Source organism: Numida meleagris, chromosome 6, assembly GCF_002078875.1.
Source record: "Numida meleagris isolate 19003 breed g44 Domestic line chromosome 6, NumMel1.0, whole genome shotgun sequence".
Classification (NCBI taxonomy): Eukaryota; Metazoa; Chordata; class Aves; order Galliformes; family Numididae; genus Numida; species Numida meleagris.
The window spans coordinates 25862215-25885689 of NC_034414.1; the positions used below are offsets into that span (position 1 = coordinate 25862215).

The 23475-nt window shown below is 41.4% G+C and overlaps 1 protein-coding gene across 1 annotated transcript; it reads right to left on the reverse strand.

Moving 5' to 3' along the window:
* Positions 4044-21985, reverse strand: LOC110401865 (cytosolic phospholipase A2 epsilon-like). The gene is made up of 21 exons (XM_021403383.1): positions 21872-21985; positions 21143-21223; positions 18475-18547; positions 17508-17644; positions 16995-17126; positions 14685-14725; positions 13778-13820; positions 13295-13364; positions 12926-13095; positions 12716-12802; positions 11654-11691; positions 11245-11380; positions 10112-10248; positions 9022-9244; positions 8214-8328; positions 7723-7860; positions 6788-6895; positions 5952-6143; positions 5312-5478; positions 4759-4945; positions 4044-4587 (listed from the first exon to the last, which is right to left on the reverse strand). The coding sequence occupies exons 1-21, from the start codon at positions 21917-21919 to the stop codon at positions 4379-4381; spliced, it is 2532 nt and encodes an 843-aa protein (XP_021259058.1). The 5' UTR covers positions 21920-21985; the 3' UTR covers positions 4044-4378.

Sequence of the window (23475 nt, forward strand, 5' to 3'; positions counted from 1 at the left end):
GAAATTCTCATATTTGAATAATAAACATTAACTCTTCTCTAATTTCCTTATTTTAGGTATGCAACTGATGCCAGTGTACTGCCAAAAGCACAGTAAACACATTGAGCTTGCAAACCTGGGTAGTGGAGCTCTCCTTCAGTGACAAGTGTGCAATCAGGTTGTAAAGGACGCCAAAACAATTACAGGGTGTTCCACCAGGAGGGCGAAATCCACTAGGAAGGTGAATGCTTAGTAAACTGGTGATGCAATGCAACTGCATGGAAATAAATCTTTCTGGGATCAGCAATAGCCAGAGTTTCTCCATAAGGTGATGAGCAGCTTTGGTAAACCCTGAACTACCTGCTGGGAGCCATTAAATGTGAAAGAGCATTTTTGTTTTATAAGAAGAAACCAGTTTTGTTCCATGTGGCAACTCTATAGATTTTTGCTCAAGGATAATAAGACTTTGTTGTGCAAAAATTGAAAAAAAAATATGTAATACTGAGGTTAACAATTTGTTAGCTGATTTCAGAACTAGTCCTCAATGAAAATATCACTGAAAAAAGATATTTTTATTTTTTTTCCTGAGGAGTTTTAATGAGTTTACTAGTCTTAAACTCTCTTCAACATTTTCGTAAGTGATTTGGAAATAAGCATGACATTCTGACTGATCAGATTTTCAGTAGAACAAAGACTGATAGAGCACTGAGTAATACTGAGGACAGGGCAGTCAGACAAAGCAGTGTGTCCTGCTTGATAAACTGGCCTGATTAACCACAGCTAATTCTAATCCATGGAAGTATGAAGTTATGAGTAAAGGAATTACAAATGTATGCTACAATTTACTCCCCCTTACAAAAGGGAAGTCTGTAATTTGGAAAACAGTAATTCACCAGCTTATAAAAGATAACTCAGCAGAAGTCTCTAGTGGAAAATGAGGACAACTGTATTCTGTATATTTAATCAGAAAAGTCAGTAAGTAAGAATATAAAAATAACAAAGCAATATTCACCTCAGTATGTAGCATTACTGGGAAAGGTACTGGAATCTGCATTTGACAATGAAGAGCTGGAGAGAGCGCAAGAACAAACTATGGCTGGATAGAACAAATAAAGAATTTTTATAGTGAGGACTTGAAGGGCTGAATCTCCTCGTTTGATAAAAAGAAGCTTGTGATGTAACCTGGACAAATTTTATAAACTCGATGCTAATGAAAATAACAGTGGTTGTGCAATGGCTTTTAAGTTACTAGAAAAAGATTTAACAAGAACTGGTTAAACTAAATGAGGCCAAAAACAAGGTGTATACTTTTTGTTGGAAGATAATCACCCATTAGAACATAATTCCATGAGATGTGGTGACTTCATCATTCCCGATATCTTTAAAAAGAAGAGGGGTCATATTCCTCCATAAGATACTTTGGTCAGCGACAGGATTAACGCTGAAGTAACTGCATGGGAAGTAACAGTACTGACATCTGACAAGTAAAACAAGATGATCTGAAGGTACTTTCAGCTTTTATAAGTCTATGGGAAGAAATAAAATGAATAATCTTGTACAGATACAAAACTGTGTTCATTGTTTTACTTTGTTCTTCCACAGAGTAGTAGGAGATAGCTGGAGCTAAACAATTTGAGAGCTCTATAAAATGCTATAAGATGAATTATTTAAATAGATCCAAGCTGATATGCCCATTCAGCAAGTGGCAAAACCATGCCCTAGAAAATTGTCCTCAGAATTTTGCTAAAGACTTATCATTATGTACTTGCAAACAAGGAATGCAAACACGGAAGTAGCCACGCAACCTGACCATTTCTCCAGGCTTAGCTTTAACCTCAAGAGCTTCAGTCTTTCCATGCCTTTCCTAAGGCCTTCCAGTCCTACCTCCTGTAACCAACTACTGCTCCCTGCTGAGCCTCCTGTTTTGGTTTCATGTGTGAAAGGCATAAAGCCTCCTCTAGGCTTGTTGACTCGAGGTGGGCCCTACTGGCCCTAGTTTAAAGAGCTGCAAGACTTCTATTCGAGTTACTGGCTCAACGCGTCTGTTGTGCCATGCAGAGAAATTTCCAAGGGCTGAAGGGCAATAAAATGCTTTGTGACAGAGTTTGTGCTGACTACAAGACTTGAGAGTTTCATTCTGGAAGAATAAGTGCAAATCAAAGAGCTGAGAGCTTGAACACATCCAAATCCCACAAAAATATCTTCTGAGGATTTACTTGGACAAACCACATTGTTGGTGCTACAGCTTTTCAGCAGTACAGAAATAAAAGTGTGACTGTATCCAGGGAGGTCCCTTACAGTAACAAGGCAGCACTTCATGACACTCTTCCCACCCACTGACACTCCTTCTCCCTTGTGTTCTATACTAGGGAGCTACACAGAGCTCTTTTGTCCTTGGCTGATATGTCATTACAGAAATACTGAGTCCAGCTCCCTCTTCCAGGCTTTGATGATGCTATTTAAAGCTGCAGAGTGACATGGCTCAGCCAAGCATGCTGCACATATATCTACTCATTCGGAAAGTAAAGAAAAAAACCTGCATGTGAGCCTTGAAATGTGGAAGGAAGGCACACAGGCCAGCCCTGCAGCGCTCCCCACTGCCAAAACCTTGCCATGTAAACCCAGTATTCTGCAACCAAAAGAATCTGAACATTGAAATGTAGCCACAGATGTTTTTAGCAGGCTGCAAATTGTAGCTGCTGTACTGTCACACACTGAGAAACTTCACTTGACTTTGCATGAAGCACATTAAAAATTAATCATAAGTGACAAAAGAGAAAAGATGGATTGCGAATAGTTAAACAATGAGTGGAAAGCAATTAAACACATAGTTGACTTGTTCACTAGTATGCTTATGGTTTCAAAATTGGTCTGGTTAAAAGTCACTGATAATTCATAATAGGTGATCTGTTAAGAAGTTGTATTTTCATCTTCCAAACTAATCTCCTCAAAATACTACAGAATTTAAAAAGAAGATATATGCATATGTTGATAGGCTTTTCTTACTTTGAGATATTTGTCACATGCCGTAAACATCACCCATTTGTCCTATTTCTATTATTACTTTTAATATTATTTTGGTTAATAAAACAGAGATCTACGAATTCCTAGGGAATTTCTGCTAGAAAACATCTTCTGGAAACTGAGAAGCTGAATGCTCTAGGAGAGACATAAAATATCTCATTTCATTTGTGAATTGTTTTATGTTATTAACTAATCCTAAAGCATGGGTTACCTATAATGTACTTAATCAAAGTAAGCCTGTTTTTGTATTTGAAAATAAATATTCTTGCATACTCAGATTACTATGAATCAGTGATCTAGATTTGCATGTTTTTTCATTTTGTGAGGCTAATTCTCACCTGTTTTTTTGTTTTGTTTTCATGTTTGTTTTGTTGTTGTTGTTTTTCCAATGAACAAGTAATAAAGCATCTTAACCCTAGGGAACATCAGGCAGTGAGAGGCATGCAAAAGGTGCTGGACAATCTTTGCTGTGGGTGCAAGGAAAATGCTCTTCAAATTCTTCCACCCAGGGAACAGTGACAGAGGCCTAGGTTAGGCAGCCTCAAATTGGCAAATAAAGCCCTGTATGTGCACGTCAGTGCTGAGCATGGTACAGAGGTAGTCCAAGAAGAATTACAGCCTGGAAGGCATAGCTCCTGCAGCAGCTTGCCACGTGGAAGGATGTGCCTACTACGGCAAACTTTCCAAGAACTGCCTGGGATCTCTTTAGGGTTACACTCCTCTTGTCTTTTTCACAGCTGGGAGAAGGAAGCAGAGAAGTACACAGAGAAGCGTGGCAGACAGGCAGTGGAGGCCTTCATCAGCACTGTTTTGCTTTCATGGCCTGTCAGATATCAATGGCCTGTGCCTCCTCTGCCTCTATCCCTGTCCAAAGCCACCCCTGAATGTGATCTGCGCCCTCAAGATGCTGCATGACACATGCCTCTTTCCCTAAACACTTGCCTACAGTGTGCCACAGACCTGGCCCACAGACTGCTTCTGCTATCACCACCACCTCACAAACACAAAGCACAAGTTATGCTAATAAAATATGCCTTTAATGTGGTCTGCCTTGAAATGCTTAACATGTTCAACTCTTTAAGGCCACTAGCACCATGTTTATGACCATCTTAGCACAATATTCTTCCTGCCTCTCCATAATCCACTCCATACAACAAACTGTACTCCACTGTCATAACTCCATTGCAATGAATTGTTGCAGTGAAATTCTTTGGGAAATAAAGTTTCTCTTCAATCTCTTTGTCCATCTGAGAATGTCATTTAGCAGGTTTGAGCAGGAATCCCTTGAAGCCTGATGGCTGATTTTAAGGGAGCCTTAGTCTCTCAGCAGGTCACAAGGGAGCACAAAGGGACACAAAAGCATCTTCATTTGACGTTATTTCTTCTTCTGTCTTTTCCTTTCCACTGCTGCGTGCAAGGCCTGCATAATGAGCTCTTCATTGTTCAGGATGTTGTATTCACCCAGCTGAACCAGACGGTCATATGCCTTCTCAGTATAAGTGACGGAGTATGTTGAATAAGGGGAACAGCGGCCATAGAGGTCAACTTTGCCATCCTCCATCTCTGACTCAGAGCGCTTCTGACCTAGGAGGAAGGAGTGACAAATCACTGCTGAGAGGAGGTGGGAATTGCTGTGGTCATAGGCAAGAAAGCTCTTAACAGAGCACAGAAAGGACTCTCTCTCCATAGAGAAAATTCATAATATAAATTGTTGGGTGGGGGTGGGTTATTTTTTCAACATGCTTGATTACATACCTGGTGCTTTGTAATTTTGGAAGGTATCATTAATTAGTGGGAAAAATAACAATATTGGTGCTCCTAGAGTCTCAGCATCTTCAAAAAGGTAACATTCCTTCAGGTTTTTCCTATCTTCCTCACTCAAGTCTACCTTGGGAAATAGGATGCCCTGCTCTGAACAGTACTTGCAGGTCTGGTCCAGAGCCTGGATCAATGAACAAAGTGATACTAAGTCTTAGATAAGAAGATAGGCTCAGGATTTCATGGAGTGCAAAGAGACATTTTCCAAGATGGTTGCGAGAGTTATAAAACCCTAATTGAAAAGCACAGTAACAGTAAAAAGAAGATATTTGTTTGCCATGAATTCTTATCACAAAATGGTCATCTTGTACAGGAAAAACAAATGAGAATATGTACAACTTATAAAAGGGGTATCATATTGCCACACTAAGCTAAAAGTGACAGTGGTTAGGACTTCTAGGAGAAGCAGTACTGAAAGCACCAAAGTGTTAAAAACATCCAGACATGCAGCAATTGAAGAAGATGCAGAGATTGCTTCAATTTCTCTCACCAGTATCTGTGATCCTGCACTGTAATTTAAATGCAGGATGACGTCCACCTTTCTTTCTGGTTTTAAAAGTGGCATGATGCTTGTATTGATGAAAAATCCCGTATCTACTAGTGACAAGTATTCTTCTGATTGTGTCAGCTGGTTGGGAAACGTGTCTAACACAGTATCTAAAAAGAAAGATATTTCATGCTGTAAGTGCAATAGTGCAAAACTGGTTAGCCTGTTTTCCACTCTTAGACCACAGCTACAGAGCCCTATCTGATGACTGTCTTCTGGAAAGGGGAATTCTCCATATGTCTTTAGTTCTGTCTTCCCAACTCCAGCTGGAGCTAGTTTGGGGCCTGCACTGGCAAGATTCATGATGGATGTTTCTTGTGCCTACCACCAGAGAACATGAGGACCACCAGCAGGACCTGGTGCCCCAGCATCGGGAGGTGTGCGCTGCTGGCAAATTGTTGGTGTGGAGCTCCATTCTGCCCCATGCTACACCCCAGTGTGCCACAACTGGCTGACCTAGTAGTGATTCTGCCCAAACATGGTCTCTAACCATGGAGAATGGGTTTAATATCTAATCAGTGTTTTTTTTGTTAGTTAATTCCCTTCCCAGGCACACTGGTCCTTCCCTGCTTTTCTCTGCTACCTTTCCACCTGCGGAAGTGCCTGTTCTCCAGGTAGTCGTTGTGCATCTGCAGGCCCTTCAGGAAGTTGTGCTCCTGGGCAACGGAGAAGCGGTCAGTGAGGGCGCCGCGGATGGCACTGCTGAGGGGGTTGGCAGGGGTGAGCAGGCGAGTCCTCAGCTCATGGGGCTTCAGTGGTAGGAGAGGTTCTTCCTCTGCACAGTGAGAGACTGTTAAATTTTACCTGCCTACTACAAGGTAACCCCTCAAAATATCAAAAATAAATAATAATAAAAAATCAGTGTTTTACTGACTTTAAAAGCCTGGGATGAAAAGACTTGATGAGCACAAGTTGCAAAGTGAAAAAGAAAACAAAATGCTACTCTTACCAGCGAAATGCTATTTCCTTACACAGTTCATGTTTGGACAGGAAACAAAATCCAGCAGCAAGCAGCAATAAGTACCTGCTCCAGACATACACATCCTCATTGAAACAGACTGAAGGCAGGCTTTTGAAAACAGTAACTGTTGTACTTGCTTGTATTACCGTAGCTCCTGCTTAAGGTAGTCAATATCTTTTTGGTTTATTAATTGCCTACAAAGCAGTCTTACTAATCTTGAACACTTTACAGCCCTCAGTGAGCTCATAGGTTACTGGACAGGAAATTTTTTCATTAACCAATTATGCTCTGCAATATGAGACTTTAAAAGTGATTCCTTCTTGAAAAACAATGTAGCCTTTGAAGAAACACTTCAAAATGCCAAATATATATAAGGTGCGTATTTCACATAGGTAAGCGGTCACACCCATCTGCTAATTTTAATAGTAAGTACACTGTAAGAAAGAAGTATAACTAACCTATATCATCCATTTTGTCCTGGGTCCACCTGTGCCAAAAATCCTCTGATGAATGAGACAAATTCCAGATGTATAACACATTCAATGAAAATAAACTACTCCACATTCCTGTGAAAGAAAAGGGTTGTCTAACTTAAGCATTCACACGTCATGAATCTCAAAACTGTTACCATGAGATAAAATTCACAAGGTTAATGCTTTTCTTTAGTTTGCTTTAAATGGAAGCTGTCCTGTTTTAATTTGGATTTTTAATTTTCCATTTCAATTTGCTGATTTTTAAGCCTTATTTTGGTATCCAGTTTTTGTCTTACAGACATATATTTTTTTTCAAGTAATGGTAAGATCTTTATGAATTCATGTGATGTAAAGAGCTAAGTTTAAAAAAAAATTATCACAAAGCTTATATAAAAAGACAGGATGAAAACTTGCAATATGGGGTATTTGATGGGGAATTATACTGGAGATGGATTACCTGCAATATATCTTAGAGGTTTTTAATTTGAGCTTCCATAGTCAGAAACTATTTCTCTAAAAGAGAAGGCTGCATTCAAGCCGATGAATGCATGGCCAAGGCAGGCTTTGTGGAGTGGATAGGAACTGGCATGCTCAGACACACCCAAGGGAGAACCTGTGCGAACACTCCTGTAGATTGTCTATAAGAAGTACAGAAATTACTAACTACCAATGAGATGGCAAGAGGCAGCACATTTGGAGCGGCTCTGAGGGTCACATTTTCGGAGTGGCGTGGGCAGAACCATTAGTTCCCAGAGACCTGGATTCTATTGTTGATAAACTGTATCTACTATACTAAGCATTAATTCAGAGATGAGATATTTATTCTCTCTATCCTGTCATGCACCTGTTCTTTGATAGTGCTTAGTTTATGCAACTCACAACTAAAGAAAGATTCAGATGTTTTCAAGATAATAGCTTACCTTCTAAGAAGCAGATTCGAGATTCAGGGAGCTTCTTCATTAACCGACCCATGAAGAACTCGCTGCCAAAATCCTCAGAGCGAACAAAAACTCCGTATTTCTGCAATCCTACCTCATAAGGGGTAAATTCCACCCATTCTGTGACAAGGGACACAAAGAAAAAAACAATATTTTACTAGAGCTCCTTAGCTGTGGATAAAAATATTGCTACCATTGAATGAAAGGAGGTAAAAATGAAAATAATTTCTACAGTTTAGTCTAATATTTCAGACAAATAGCAAGGAATTATGAGCATGACACAAATGAAGACCAGCAAACATGGAAAGATGTGAATATTTTTGAGTCTGCTTTGTAAAGGTCAAAATTCTGCTACAAGGACATTATGCCAATATACATCAGCTGAGGTTCTGGTCTTTAGCAGAGAGGGCTTTTTTTAGACTACCTAAAGAGACAGTTCCTTCAAATATAAAGACAAATGACCTCATAATTACCTTTGAAATCCAGAGTGCTATAGTTGTTCTTGACATTGACTGCAGTATAGATAGGCAATGGGTTCTGGCCGCGATCAATGGCCCGTTGCTGATCAGAGAGTTTATGGTTGTCTTTCTGTGATCCCAGAAATATGATTACATGGAGATAAAAATTAGCAGAGTAATATTTTCTCTGGACCTAAACTTGTGGTGCAGTAAAAGCCCTGCCTCTAATGTAAAACACATGCTGGCCTTAAATTCTGAGATGCTCCATATTTTCCAAAATTCCCGTGAGGGTCGTTTTACTCAAGTATCTGCAAGTCCTGGGGTGCCAGACTATTTAATGACCATTAGGATGAAAATTAAAGGAAATTGTCAAGAGCAGAAAGCAATACTGATGGTTAAAATAATCTTAACATGTTACACTGCAAGTTTATGAAAGACTCCTCACACATATCTCAAAGGTCTGCAAGTCTATTTGTTCATACTTCTCATTAACACGAAGATACTCTCTCTAACTTTGCTATTTTGAAACAAAATATTTGCAGAACATGCCAACAAATCTTAATATAAAATACCGTATTTCTTCAAAATACTAATTTTGCAGTTATCGCAGAAGAAGATATTCAAAATCTCACAACCAAGAATGATGTTTTCTACCACAGAAAGGTATCCAAAAATACCATCACCAAACATTTTGAAAATGACTGTGCTTACATATACACAGACTCATAACAAATTACTTTTTTCAGAACAAACAAGAAAATATGATTTATAGATAGTAATTTTCAGAAAATTGGAAGCCACTCTGCTTTATGATATACTGTACCCCATCATGCAACAAAGATTCCAGGACAAGCCCCCATAGATCTATAAAAGATGTTTTGCGGCCCTCTCTCTTCCGCTGGTGCAGCTGCTTTTTGTAAAACTTCAAGTACTCCAAGGAAAGGGAATTTATTTTGCATTTCGTCATATGTTTTCGAGCCTCGCTTATTTGCTTATCGAGATCCTTTTGTGACCAGTCAGCATCTCTATACAAGTTTGACATGGTCCTAGGAAGAGGAAATACATATGGAAGAGGGGGGAAAAAAAAGTTTGAATACTTTTAAGCTATAGCTACATTTCATGCTTCTATTTTAAGTTGTTGATTTTAAATTAAGTATAAGCTTCCACTCTTAGGGCTACAAAAATGATCCAATGGATGGAACATCTCCCCTATGAGGACAGGCTGAGAGAGCTGGGGCTGTTCAGCCTGGAGAAGAGAAGGAACCAGGGAGATCTGGGAACGGTCTTTCAGTGTCTAAAGGCGGATTTAACAAAGAAGGGGACCAACTCTTTATCGGGGTCTGTTGTGATAATACAAGGGGAAATGGTTTCAAATTAAAAGGGGGGAGATTTATATTGGATGTAAGGAAGAAGTTTTTTAAAATAAGGGTGGTGAGGCACTGGCACAGGTTGCCCAGAGAGATGGTGGAAGCCCCATCCTTGGAGACACTCAAGGTGAGGCTGGACTGGGCTCTGAGCACCCTGATCTAGATGTAGGTCTCCCTGCTCATTGCAGGGGAGTTGGACAAGATGATCTTTAAGGATCCCTTCCAACTCAGACAATTCTATCATTCTGTGATTCTATGATTCTCTTCAGTTGTGTGCTCCTCAAGATATTATAGTGTTCTCTTTTAAAAGTCAAAATGACTTGAACAATTTCCCATGAGTTGTTTTTAGAAGAACACTCATTTTCATGCTGCTGCAAATGACATGATTTTTCCACATGAAAAGACTTCAATCTGTCATTGGAAAGAGATAAAAAAAGGACAACTGAGAAGATGTTGTAAGTGGACTACTGCTAGCAGCCCTAGCCTACCTTAGTGCTACAGTGTCATGAGGAAGAAAGCCATGAGGAGCTGCCTAGTCCTACTCACCAAGTTGTACCAGACAAGCCAGTGAGGTATGTGGCACAGTCCAGGACATGAAGCTTCTTCAGCCCCCGCAGACTGCCATACAGCGCCGTCAGAGACCTCATCCCTCCTCCTGTAGTCATGATGGCCACCACGGGGGTCTGGACAACAGAGGGACAGAAAGGACTGGTGTCAGGAGGTGGCCTGCAGCTAGGCTGGGAGCACCACGGCAATAAGAGAGAAAGCATCAGCAGTAAAAAAGCAGGAAAAAGAAATCTCACATGTCAAAAAGAAGATTGTCAGCAAGGGTGGCAGTGATAGGGTAAAGACCATGGAAGAAACAATTTCTGTGCAAGGGATATCTAGCCTGGCTTGCAATGAAGTTGAAACAGAAGAAGAGTCAAACTCAGGATAACATCTGCAAGTGATACAAATGACAGGGTGAGATTAGAGATATGGGACACCACTAGAAGTGTGTGTAAAATTAAAGGTGAGGAAAAACAGCAAAAAATTTAAGTGGGAAGGAAAAGGGGTGATAGCCAAGGAGAGGTTATGCAAGGGAGGCAAGGTAGCAAAGAGAAAAAAACCAGAAGCTTCACAAACTTGAGTTATAAAGACATTTGAAAGCATCAGGGATGAACAGCAAGTGAAACTATATGAGAAGATGGGGCAAATAAGAACAGGAAGAGGACTGATCACAGAGGAACTGGGTCAATGTTCTGTTCTTGAGAGTAACACTTGCGGAAAGACAGGAGGGCAAAGATTGATGGAAATTTTAAGACACAGCTAGGAATCCCATCTCTGTGTCAAGGAAAACAACACCGGAAGGAAAAGCAATACACCTGGACTGGGATGTGGCAGATGAAAGAGAGAATCCGAGCACGGAAATAATATGCATTGTTTCAGGCTCTTTTCTGCCATGACAGTGAGGAGTAAACAGGAAAGAAGAGTGCAGACTGTGGGACTTAGCCAGAGTACATCTCACGGGGGGAAAAAAGCCAAACTGAAGTTTTGGAGAAAGCAGTGGGGAAGGTTTAAAATGAAAAAGAATAAACAAATGGCTACACAAGCCACAGAAATAGTGAACATTCAGTATCAAATTATGTGTTCCCAATGCCAGGCAATCATTAGATGTTTTGAATGTTTTCCCTACAGACCTCATGGTCCAGCAGATCCTTTTCCAAATGCAGGACCTTCTTAAGAGCAGCAGCAACATATTTCTGCCTTTTCAATAGAAAGTCTTGCTCTTGAATGCAGAGATCAAACCCTAAACGCACATCAAGGTGGTCTGGGCTGGAGCAGAGATCAGAAAAACAAATTCCATTATATTTGGTAGATAAGCAGTAATTTTCAGTACAAATAAACTTACTAAACCCACAAAATATTGCATTTACATGAAGATTTTTTCTTTCACTGCCTAACAGGTACTCAAAGCTGCCTGAAAGTGACGGAAAGAGGAACTTTTCTTAACAGTTATTTAAATAGTAATAAAATTATAATTAAAAAAACACTTAACAAAAGACATTCCTACAATTTCTGAGAAGTCTGCTCTCTACAGTCTCTTACCAGTCTTCTGCCTTTGCGTGTAAATCAAATCCTTTATCCTGGAAAGCAAGAATGCAAATAGTATAAGCATGATAATCTGATTTAGCTCTCTTCCCTGCAGCCTCAGGAAGACTTTTATCTTGTGCTATCCTAGCAATGCAGATAAAAATTGGGAGCTCTGAATAATTCAGCTGTGTACATTAATTGTTCAGAATGGTTTATTGTCAGGGAATTTCCATAATTTCCAATGTTTATATGTGAATGCAACATCTGAGGAAAACTGCTGCTTACCAGGAAAGTAATTATAATTTACACATTATACCTCCCTGCCAACATTACCTCTCCTGGGCTATAACAGGACAGACAGTGAGGCTAAAGCCATAGTACTATTTTGATCAGCAGCCTTTGTTCCTCTTTTTCTGTTGTTATTCCCCACAAAAGCTGTCATCCTCTGATTCTATATGGATTTTCTTTAAGTGTGGATCTAAAATTGCTTAGCAAAGAATAGTCAGCATCAGCAAGAGATTGGTGCACCTCCATTAGTGCATTTGCCTCACATACATGTAAGAAGAGGAAAAGCATGAAGTAGGGTCAGGGTGGAGTAACAACATCCTTTGTATTCCCACATCCATTCAAACAGAAGATGATACAACTTAGTCTTATTACCTGAAGACCCACCAGTATTTGATTGTGGCATTTGGTTTGCATAATTTCTTCATCAGAAACTACCCTGGAAATCATCAGAGCATTTCAAAATGACCAAATGAGTCCGGAGTTCCCAGCCTCCTCTGGCAGAAACTGAAGTCTCTGCTCTGCAGACCTTACTTGCCCCATTGCCATTAACCCACACCAGTACAATGAGGGTGGGACTCCCAATGCCATGCAGAGAAACTAGGCTCACAGTAGACAGGTTCCACAGTAGGACCAGCCTTTCCAGTGGCAGGAAGATGCATTGGCAAGGATGGAGATGAGTTGGATACGACCTCTGTCATATGGAGCTCCAATGGACTGTACAGTTCATTGGGGTTGCAAATGTCCATTCTCAGGTTTCTCAACCTCTCCCACAAAGGAACAGGCACTCACCTCTGCTAAGATCATGTTTTTTCCACTAGGAAGGGAATGAAGCTCCATGTTTTGACTGCCTGAGTTTGTACCACACAAATAGGAGTGCTGAAAATTCAATATAAAGGAAAGTTACTCCCTTTCCACAGATGCAAATTAATGTTTGCTCTTTATGGTCCGTGTTATTTTACATGCCACTATCATGCTTTATGAAGTCCAGTAATAACATACATAGGAAGGAGGCGGTTTCTTCCCTGGTAGCATAACATCCAGTGTTGGCTGCTTGTATTTGGCATAGTGGAATTTGGCAGGATAGGGAGAACCAAAGACCAGATCAGATCCCAGTGTAATATCTTGAGTGTCCTCATATGAGCCTTGCACTTTAAAGGAGAATTGTTTTTCTAAGAAAGAACACAGAAGCAGACACAGCAATTTTATCAAAACTGGAAACAAAAGTTCTAACAAAGTGTACCACAAGGCTGTTTTTATGGTTTGATTTGTTGTTTTGTTTTTTTTTCCCTCAATATTTCATTAAGCCAGTTACCTTCATAATATTAACAAGTTGTGATTTAAAAAGAGATGATAGAGAAGTAACCTCACTTGATAAAGATTTCCTCGCCTTTTTCTTCTTCTCAACCACCTGAACTTCCAAGCAGCAGATCTTGCGAGACTGTAAGAGACAGGAGCAATAAAACACCACATAGACAGGGAATTTCCCAGTTTGAGATTCTTTTTCCCAGTCTAAGCTCCTACTGCTGTTGATAAAAATGCTACACAGGCAGTGCGCTGTGACCCAATGAAATCTTTTTCTCTAAGCCACAACCTTGATTTCATATGCTGGCTGGAACAGGAGTCTCTGAGAAGCAAGACACAGCCAGGGCAAGGCTGGCAGGGTGGCATGGAAGGCCAGTGCTTTCAGAAGGGAGAAGGTAAGGACATGTACTGTGAGGCAAATGATGATGACGGAAACGACATTTCAGTGCTAACTTTGCAAAGCTGAAGCATGTGTTGGCCTGATCATTGTGAGTCAAGTGGAACAAGGATGGCAACAGAACAAGAAACATGATAAAACATAATGCTCACCACTAGTACTCCATTTGTAATGATGGTTTCAGGAGGGCCTGAACTAGGAAACAGGAAGAAAAATACATTTTTAATAACTCATTATAATTACAGTATAATTCATGAACTGCATCCCTCTCCTCATTTTCCTCATTTTTAGATATGTATTGAATCTAAAAGAAAAAAATCCAGGAGACTCGTGGCACATGTTTCCTCATTGTACTGTCAAGGCACAGTTATCATCATACCAGCTGGTCCAGCCCTGGGGCTCAGCAAAATAAAGGTGCTGCAGAGCGAAACTATGTGGTGACTTCATACTGAGCCCCAAGCTGAGACTGCAGATGGTTTCACTGTTTTTGAAGAACTGTAGTTTGTCCAAGAACAGAAATGGGCTCTAGTTCAAGGATCCAGTGATTATTCCATATTCTGTTATGCTTTGAAGGGGGTGAGTTCTCCTGCAATTCTCAAAGACAAGTGCATAACAGAACAGCAATCCCAGTCTTCTGTCCCCAAATAATTTTCATTACAGTAGACAAAGAAAAGATTTTAGGGTATTTTTCCTGGCTGCCTGAAGTTCATGGAAGGTCATGCTGGTATGCACCAGTTCATCAGCTCATACCATAGATTCCATGGGAAACTGTGTTAGTCATCAGCATCACCAAAGAATGATGCATTCTGGGCAATTACGCTAGATTGTTTCACGTCTCTGAATTGCCATTTCCTTTTGCTGCAGATTATAGAGTCATAGAATCATTTAGGTTGGAAAAGACCACTAAGAGCATTGAGTTCAATCATCAGCTCACCCCTACCATGCCCACTAACCCATGTCCCTCAGTGCCACATCTATGTGTTTCTTGAACACCCCCAGGGATGGTGATGCCACCACCTCCCTGGGTAGCACATTACGTTGCATTTCATGGTTACTCACATATTATCCAATGCAAATCCCACCTCTAGCTCCTCTTTCCTCTGAAAAATAAAGAAAGGAAAATACCTGAAACTGGTCTACTGGTGGTTTTCATAATGCAAGCTCTCATTCTTATAACATATGTGCACAAGTCGTTCATGACTGGCAGTGCACTTAAAATATGTGTGCCTGTCACCTCATGCCTGACTGCCTTGGGTCTAAAAATCCTTTATGGATAGGACAAATCTGGATGCCCAGCAGAGAAGTTTTTGACAATGAAAATGGTGAGTTTGCCTTTTTTCTGGGATATCCACTGCACAACAAATCCCGGTGGAGACATTGCCTCATACTGAGTTTGCCAGCAAAGAGAACAAGGGACTGCTGAGGGGAGCAGCCAAACCATTCTGGTGCAAGGAGAGGAAAGGGTGGTATGCCAAGCAGTGGCGGAAGAGGACAACCACTTCATCTGGCAGCAACCACTTTGTTGAGGGCACTGGGGCAGAGGTAATTCTGGTGTTAAGACTTCCTCCGTGGGCGGTGGAGCAGAGCATAATTCCTTGGTGGAAGACAGTGCCAGAGAGAGGAAAACACAAGTGGGGACAGAAGAGACAATGAATAGAGAATCAAGTACTGTAGTCTACTTTTTTCCTCAAAGGGTACAAGAGTACTTATTGCATTGAAGACACTAAAAAGATACTAATAGAGGATAAAAAAATGCTATGAAGACCTGAAGATCATGAATTCTAACCACTGTAGCTGTAAAGTGCAGAAATGAAAGGCTTGGATACAGCACCCGTAATCACCTAGAAAGTAATGATCTGGATTATAACCAGCAGAACATTTCTATTTCTATTTCTTTCAAGGGCTGGTGGAAGTCCACACTCTACTCATCCGGTATTTCACAAAGAAAGGTTTAGATAAGGTATTTATTGATAATGAGCTGCAGAGTCTGGATGTGTGTAGCTAAGGTCAACTGGATGGTGCATGGCAGATGCACAAGAGACTAGGAGAGAAGTGAGAAGAAAAGGAGATGCTCTAGCTGAACACACAGGGAGATTTTTTTCATCTGTTAACCTCCAATTGCTGAATCCTGATATTTGGTTGCTAGAGTATGACGCTTGTCCCTGGAGAAAGGAGCCTGCCTGACACGTGTGATGCTCAGTGAAGCTACTGGGCTTGCCAGGGTGGGGGCATTTCACCTTCTGGCCAAAGAGAGCTAAACAGGCTCCAGAGAGGCCATTTTCAGCTGGTAGATGAACAACCAGCAGCAGAGACTCCTCAAACACATAATTAGTCTTCATGGAATCAGACAGTACCACTCCCATGGATAACACGCGGGCTGGTTGGATTCAAAGCACTGATACGCAAGATCGCATATACAGGTGCAACAGGCTGATATGACAGCCTTGCATACAGATCAGCTTGGTGGCAGAGCATGGCACCAGCAACCCCACACAGCTACAGAACACATCCATCTTTCTCACACTTTCTGCCCAGAGTATGGGACTTTTTTTCACAGCACAGGACATTCCTTCATGTGCAAGGTGCCAGCACACCTAAGAGAGGTGGCAGTGCTTTATTTCAGTCCTCATGCCTTACAGTGTTGTTATTCTGGTCTCCCTGGGTAACATTAAAAGCACATGAAGGTTCTCCACAGAGATGTGCAATGAAAATTCTCTCAGCACTGCAGTGCTGGTGGTAGCTGTGCTAGCAGTGATGCTTGGCACTGGATAAAGGTCCCAACACCCAGCCTTCAGGTCAGACAACACACCCCTGCAGCTACGCAGTACATCTTGTCCTTGCAGTATATTGGAACTTTTCAAATGCAACATTCAGAGACTCCCAGAACACTCTAAACGGGAACATTTCTTGTTGTGAAGCTGAATGACGTGAATTGGACACCTTATTCAAACAGTCATGCCACAGTCTGTAATTAGCAACTAGACTGGTTTGACATTTGGCTCTGATCACAGAGCCATTACTTCTTAATTATTAGGTTAAGTAGCAAGCGATGACAAAAGCACCACGTGATTTTTATTGGTGTGGACACACTCCTGCAGGATCCCTGATGGGGGCAGGCTCAACAAAGTGGCAATTTTGCAGAGGCATCTACAGTTTGTGGCCAAATGCATCAACACCCAACTTCAGTGTGCCTAGAGATGCAGGAGTGAAGAGGCTTTCTCATGGCAGGGTGGAAAAATTTCCCCCTTTTATATGATTGGGAAATCCATACACAAGAAGGATAAAAAAAGACATTGAAAATAACATTTTAGAAGAAAAGCAGAAAAAAATTTCCTGTGAACAAATTCTATACCTTATTTGAGACCTCACCTGTGAATCGCACTTGAAATGCATGAAGACTTGTTCTCCCAGGGAAAGTTTGGCTATATCGAAGTACACTGTGAAGAGGTGATCATCTTGAGTAACAACATCTTTATCATAGAGCCCCAACTCCAGCACATTCTGAAAAGGGAAGTACAATAATGTTACAAGTTAAAGCAGTAGATCCATTTTTATTCCACTTCTGCAATGAGTGAGAGAAAGTAAAAAAAAAAAAAAAAATGAGAGCAGGAAGGGAAGGAAGTGGTGCAGAAATGAATTCCGTGTACACATCTACCTATAAAAAGGCATGAGGAGACAGTAGACATCTTGAAGGTGCACATGGCAGAGTTATATACTTGTCTTTCATGGCATGGATAAGTATAATGAGGGTGCATGTTATTTTCACATATTTCTGCATATCTCTTTTCCTCTCTGGATGATTACATTCATCTGCTCTGCAAAAAGATGAAACACAGCAGTGCTCCCTAGATCATAGTTAACAGAGAAATCCCAGCTAAGTACCTTGACCTGACTCTGGATTCTGAAGTAGAAGGTTTCATTCCAGACTGGATCTTTGCAGTTCTGGATGGTTTTAGTCTGAAATTTGTCAGCTGAAGCAGTTGGCAACCACAGGCTCACATAGCAATCAGTCTGGCTTACTGCATGTTAAAAAAAACAAAGACATCTAAAGTGAAAATTTGCTCTAGAGGAAAGAACGACATGCACAACATGAAGGTCTGCTTTCAAAGAGAGGCGCTATGATACATAGTGAATAAATCCAACATAAACATTACAATTTAGGTAATAGGAATGGAGGAAAAAAGACTTGGAGAGGGATATAAGTCTTCTCTGAATAAATGCAATTAGATATATAATCAATGCATTAAATCAAAGGGTTTTCTCCTCCTGTGTCATCAGTCAGTTTAGCTCAGAATAAAAAAAAAAAAAAAAAAGTCTGTGGCACCCCATACCACCATACAGACTGAAAGTTTGCTTATGGTTTCAGTACAAGCTAAATTTGAGGTAAGGCTACTCCACTCCCCCTGTTTGTTCCATTATTCTAGTTAGTTTTTGTCTTTTGCTGCATGATTCTACTCCAGGGGAAAACATGGGAGACATTTCTACGTTTCCTGCTCTCAACACGCTACAGTATCTGTTTTGTCTGTCCCCTTTATGAATGCAGAAAATATGTGCAATAGGTACACCTGTGACCTTATAGATTTGTAGAATCATTAAGGTTGGAAAAGACAACTAAGATCACCTGGTCCAACCACCAACCCATCCGCACCATGCCCACTAAACAGAGACATTTCTGCACAGAATAGGACTAAAGTAAAGAGAAACATGCTGCTCATTGCTGGAACAAGCATGCCAGCAAGGGAATTTCTCCAGCCACAGAATAAATCTAGCAATTACTTTTCCTTGGAGTAGGACTAGCTAGTGCCCCATGAAGGGTAAGGGGTCCATACAGAGCACTACAGATACTTACAAACGTCTGCCTGGTGGATATTTCTTGCTCTTATGACTCTTACAGTCAGTAAGTAACACAGAGATGATTCTATCTGGAAGAAAAAAAAAAGCCACATGTAAATTTTTGGAATGAATGCTAAAAGTAAATAGCATGTTTAGGAGTTAGAAATGATCTGGAGAGAGATACCTAAACTGTAAACAGCTTAGCTGAATTTTCCTGTGTGATTAAGAAATGGCGAATACCTTGGTTTTTCTACTAGTATCTAAGCCATGTACTAGGCTGACAGGCTTCTCTACTGTTATAGGTCATGTGCAGATTTTTATAATTATGGTGAATTGCTTTGCTTTCTAGTTAAAATTCAGCTACACAGAGTGGTAAGATTCCGACTCAATTTGGGAGAGGAGATACTTCTTTCATTTCTAAGGTAGAAAATGAAAAGCTGCTTTAGGCTTCTTTCAAGTGATAAAATTACTATTGTGGGGATTGGCTCCCATCCAGCTATGACTCAAGTTCAGACTAGTGGGCTATGGACTATGATTTTTCCACATTCCTGCTCTTTTAAACATACAGTATTCCCAGTGCTGCATCAGTGTTTACAGATCAAATATAATGTATGTATGGAATCATAGAATCATTAAGGTTGGAAAAGACCACTATGATCATCTAGTTCATCACCATTATGCTCACTAACCATGTCCCTCAGTGCCACATGTCCTCGTGGTGTCTCCCATAATGTTTAGGCCAGCTGTAGCTGGGGCTAATAAATGTATGTTATCCATAACGGGGGCATTTAGCAAGTATGCTTGTGAAGAGCCAGATAAAACAAGCCGTCATGTAACACCAAAACATCAAGTCCTGCGGAAAGCCAAGAGCATTGGTACTGTTCAGCTGCACAGCTGGTGACTGGGTGTTTACACTGACAGGGTCAAACCATAGATCAGAATCCAGAGAGCAGCACTGGATGAGACAATCCATTTGCGTTTGTGTCTAAAACCTAATTCTAAAGGCAAAGCAAAAAGGGAGGCACAAGCAGAAAAAGTGTGGTATGGAGTCAACATGTATAAGGGTGAAGGCAATGTGCCAGCCCTTGATGTACAAAGATTTGAGCAAGGACAGAATAGAGGGGAAGGAAACTGAACGCAGATATTTAAGAATAAATCCTGTGCTGTCTGTATTTTTCTGCTTAGTCATTTTTTACTTTAGTTCAAAGCCTTCTGCCTGCAGCTTTATTAGAACTGCCAAGCTGGAAGGGATACCCAGCAGGGAGCCATGGTCAGGAATGAGAAAGGAGTGAGGAAGGTCCAGCTCTGCCAGGGTGTGGCTTTGGCTTTGCAGAAGACACTCTCCTGGAAGGGCTCAACTCAGGTTCAGGAACTGAATCCCATGGAGTGACCTTCATGGCTTGTGGTGATCCAAAAGTAGCACTGGGGGATTGAATGAAGTGCTCAGGCATGTGGATGTGCCCCATCATAACCAGGGAATCCTGGCTTAGGTACCACAGAGGAATAAATCATGAAAGGAGTATGTGCTTTGCCTAAAAAAAACTTGAGAGGGTGGGTTCATGGCCCAGAACCTGTTGCGACCGTTGCATTGCAGAGATGTGTTTTTGAAAGTATTTTCTTATCTTCACATTTTCCATTCAGCCAAACAACAGAAAGAACTGCTTACTCACTAAACTGTAGGTGTAATGCTTTCTGTTCAGCATCTTAACTCAGCTCAAAACAGAAACAGGCACCATTCATAACTAGAGGAGACTCAGGGGAAACCTTAACACTCTCTACAACTCCCTGAAAGGAGGTTGTGGCAAGGGGGGGGGCAGCCATTTCTCCCACATAACAGCGATAGGATGAGAGGGAATGACCTCAAGTTGTGCCAGAGGATGTTCAAATTGGATATTAGGAAGAATTTCTTCCCAGAAAGTGCGGTAATGCATTGGAACAGACTGCCCAGGGAAGTGGGGGAGTCACCATCCCTGGAGGTGCTTAAGGAAAGGGCAGATGTAGTACTTAGGAACACAGTTTAGTGGGCAAAATTGGTCGTAGGTTGGTGGTTGGAGTAGATGATCTTAGAGGCCTTTTCCAACCATAATGATTCTATTCTATTAAATGGCAGTAAATCAAAGAGAAAAAAATTAAAAAAAAAAAATCTATTTAAGCACATCTGGTCCTGTGGTTTCTAAAAGGAAGGATTTCATTTAACACGCCTGAAGTCTCCTGGAAAACTCTTAGCTGGGATTCCTTTCTTTTTGCAGAGGCCAGAAGTAAGGTTAATTCAGGAAATCTGGTGTTGAAAAGCCAGTTCGGGGTTGTGCCATACTCTGTGGGAGTAAATGGCTCAATTTCATGGTTATTACTACCTACACTGCAGTAAATTTGCTTTGGTAAGACATATGCAGCAGAAAGCCAAGTCAAACCCACTCTTTAAAAACTATTAATCTTACTAAAACAGGATTCATTTACCATCTGCCAAGGATAGAAACAACAGCAGGGCTTGAACATGAAGCAAGACTGTGCAGCAAAGTGATCGAAGTGATAAGCTGTATGGGGTTTCATGGAGCCAGCTGGAAGAGTTATGATACATAATTAGACTGCTCAGCAGACACTGAAACCTATCTGTTCTCACCCAGGCTCAACCCGAAAGAAAATTCTCTTCTACAGTTCTATTTTTAAATTCTCTTTTGTGGTACCTTTGTAGCAGAAGTCCACTGTTCCCCATCACAATTCAGCTGCATAATTCCATCCAGTGGACTGGTTTGGGTGATCAGCTCCTGCAATGAGAAGGGCCAAAGTCATGCTGGCTCCTAACAGCAATCCTCCTCAGGAATTCACAGCTGCACAGCAATGAAGGGGAGCCCACTGTCAGCGCTGCCTACAAAGCCTCAGCAGGTGCCAGTGCTCCCAGCGATGCCACTGCTGTGCTGCATTGTCCCAGCGAGGCTGGGCAGGGCCATAGCAGCCTGGTAAGGTCCACCCTTGGTGTGACAACTGCTCCAGGCTCTGGTGACATACCGGAGGGACAGCCTCTCCTGGCTCTGGCTGTTAAAGTAGCAGCAAACCCATCTCCAGTAAACACACCCTGTAATTAATTGGTATTTCACCTTGAAGCACATCTCTGTGCTACTTCATATTTCTTTCTAAGGTTGCATATGGCGCGTTTCTGAGATGAATAAAACCCCAACATATACAAAATGCTTCTTTTGTAAATAAACTCTTACTCCCCAACCAGTTTTCCCTTCCTTTCCTTGGCTCACTATCATTTTAATTTCCATAATGAATTTTTTAAGCAGTGACTTTCTTCTTCCTGTGCAGCCACTTAAAGTCAGTGATAGGTCAGGAAAGCATTCCCATCAGTGCACAAGGTGCAGCACAACTGGCTGAGGCCCCAGACACCCTGTTTGGCTCTGCACCCTTCTTACCTGAGACAAAGCACCGCCTGACTCCATTGTGGCCGCAGTTACATACATGTCCTGTGTTATCTCTGGCAGTACAACTTCACATCTCCCAGCTTCCAGAGACACCAATAGCTTAGATGTCTCATGCAGGTGAGTGACTATTTTATAAACTGACTCACAGCCCCACCTCTGCCTGATTTCTTAAACCCAGCTATTCCCCTCCCATTTTTTTGTGCTGCATCTTGTGGTAAAATAAATAGGAAAAAATACTCCTGCCCATACAATGGCTGGAAGTATGCTGTTTGAGTCACTTTGCCCAGGACTGGCCAACTAGTTGATAACCAATGGTAAGTGAAGGATATGCTTTTATCTGAGTGCTGAACTTTCCATGTAGCAAAACTCTGATAAGATGCAGAAACAATACATAACCAAAATGCAGATTATCTGTGATAGTAGATAGGATTCAAAAGCTAATGGAAAAACAGAGGGACAATACTAATTCTCTCAGACTAACCTCATTTTTGCCATTTTAAGGGATTCTGTACCACCTATCCCTGCCATCCCAGGTCTAGATGTGCAGAGCAGACACACTCATAGGGTGCTTTGTCTCTACTCAGCCAAGGCTGGGTCTCTCCCCAGGAAGCTGTATACTCTTCCCCTCCTTTCCTATGGCTCATTATAATCACTTCTATGAAGACAAAGAGTCCTGAAGCGATGACTTTCCTTAGCCTAGCTCCACCCCTGTGAATACTCTCGTGCTGCTTTCCAGCTCAGGCTGACTCTGGCTGTAACCTGGCTCCCGTGCCTGACTCAATGAACCCTGCCTTCCAGAGACAAGATTTAGCACCACTGTAGAGCTCCCGGGTTCAGCTGCAAACCTGTCACTGCAGTGGGACACTTGCCTCTGCCTCTGATATCACCCAGCTAACTCCTACACCATCGACGCTGGCAGAGGTTTCAGCTCACTGGAAAAGAATTTAAAAGGGCATCAATAGCTGCTGCATCTTCAGCAGGTCATAGCAGATCAAAACTATGGGAGAGAATGCTTTTGTTTCCTTGCCTATGAGCAAAAAGTTAGCTACATCCTGAGCATTTCTGAGCTTATTTCTTAAATGTAGTTACTAACAAACACAGTTCCCATGCACATTCCTATACTGCGCATTCCCATGCAAAATATCAATATAAATTCTAATTCTATCACCATCATCAAAGACGTCTCAGTAGAATAAATTTTTGCTATAGGCTATGTTGTTTCACAATGCTGTGAAGAATTGTGTCTACCTACATGGCATGTTCCATCTGTGTGCCAGCTGCAGTTATGCAGTTTGACAAAATGCATTTTTCACTAGGTCAGAGAAAACCCTTGGCAACACCAGCATCCTCCAGCTATGGTTAAAGTCATTGCACTATTCCGAGACCTCTTCAGAGAGCTTGCTATAAACCAGGACTGGGGCTCTGAAAACATCACTCCCACAGTGCCCATGGCCAAAAAATTCTCAAAGGCACTGGCTCAGGGCTGGGTCGTTACTTGTCGCCAGAAAATTAGGCACATCAAGTCGGAGAAACCAGGGGTGATGCTCACAGCTTGCCGAGATCAGAGGAAAAGGATACGCCCATGGGAGTACCAC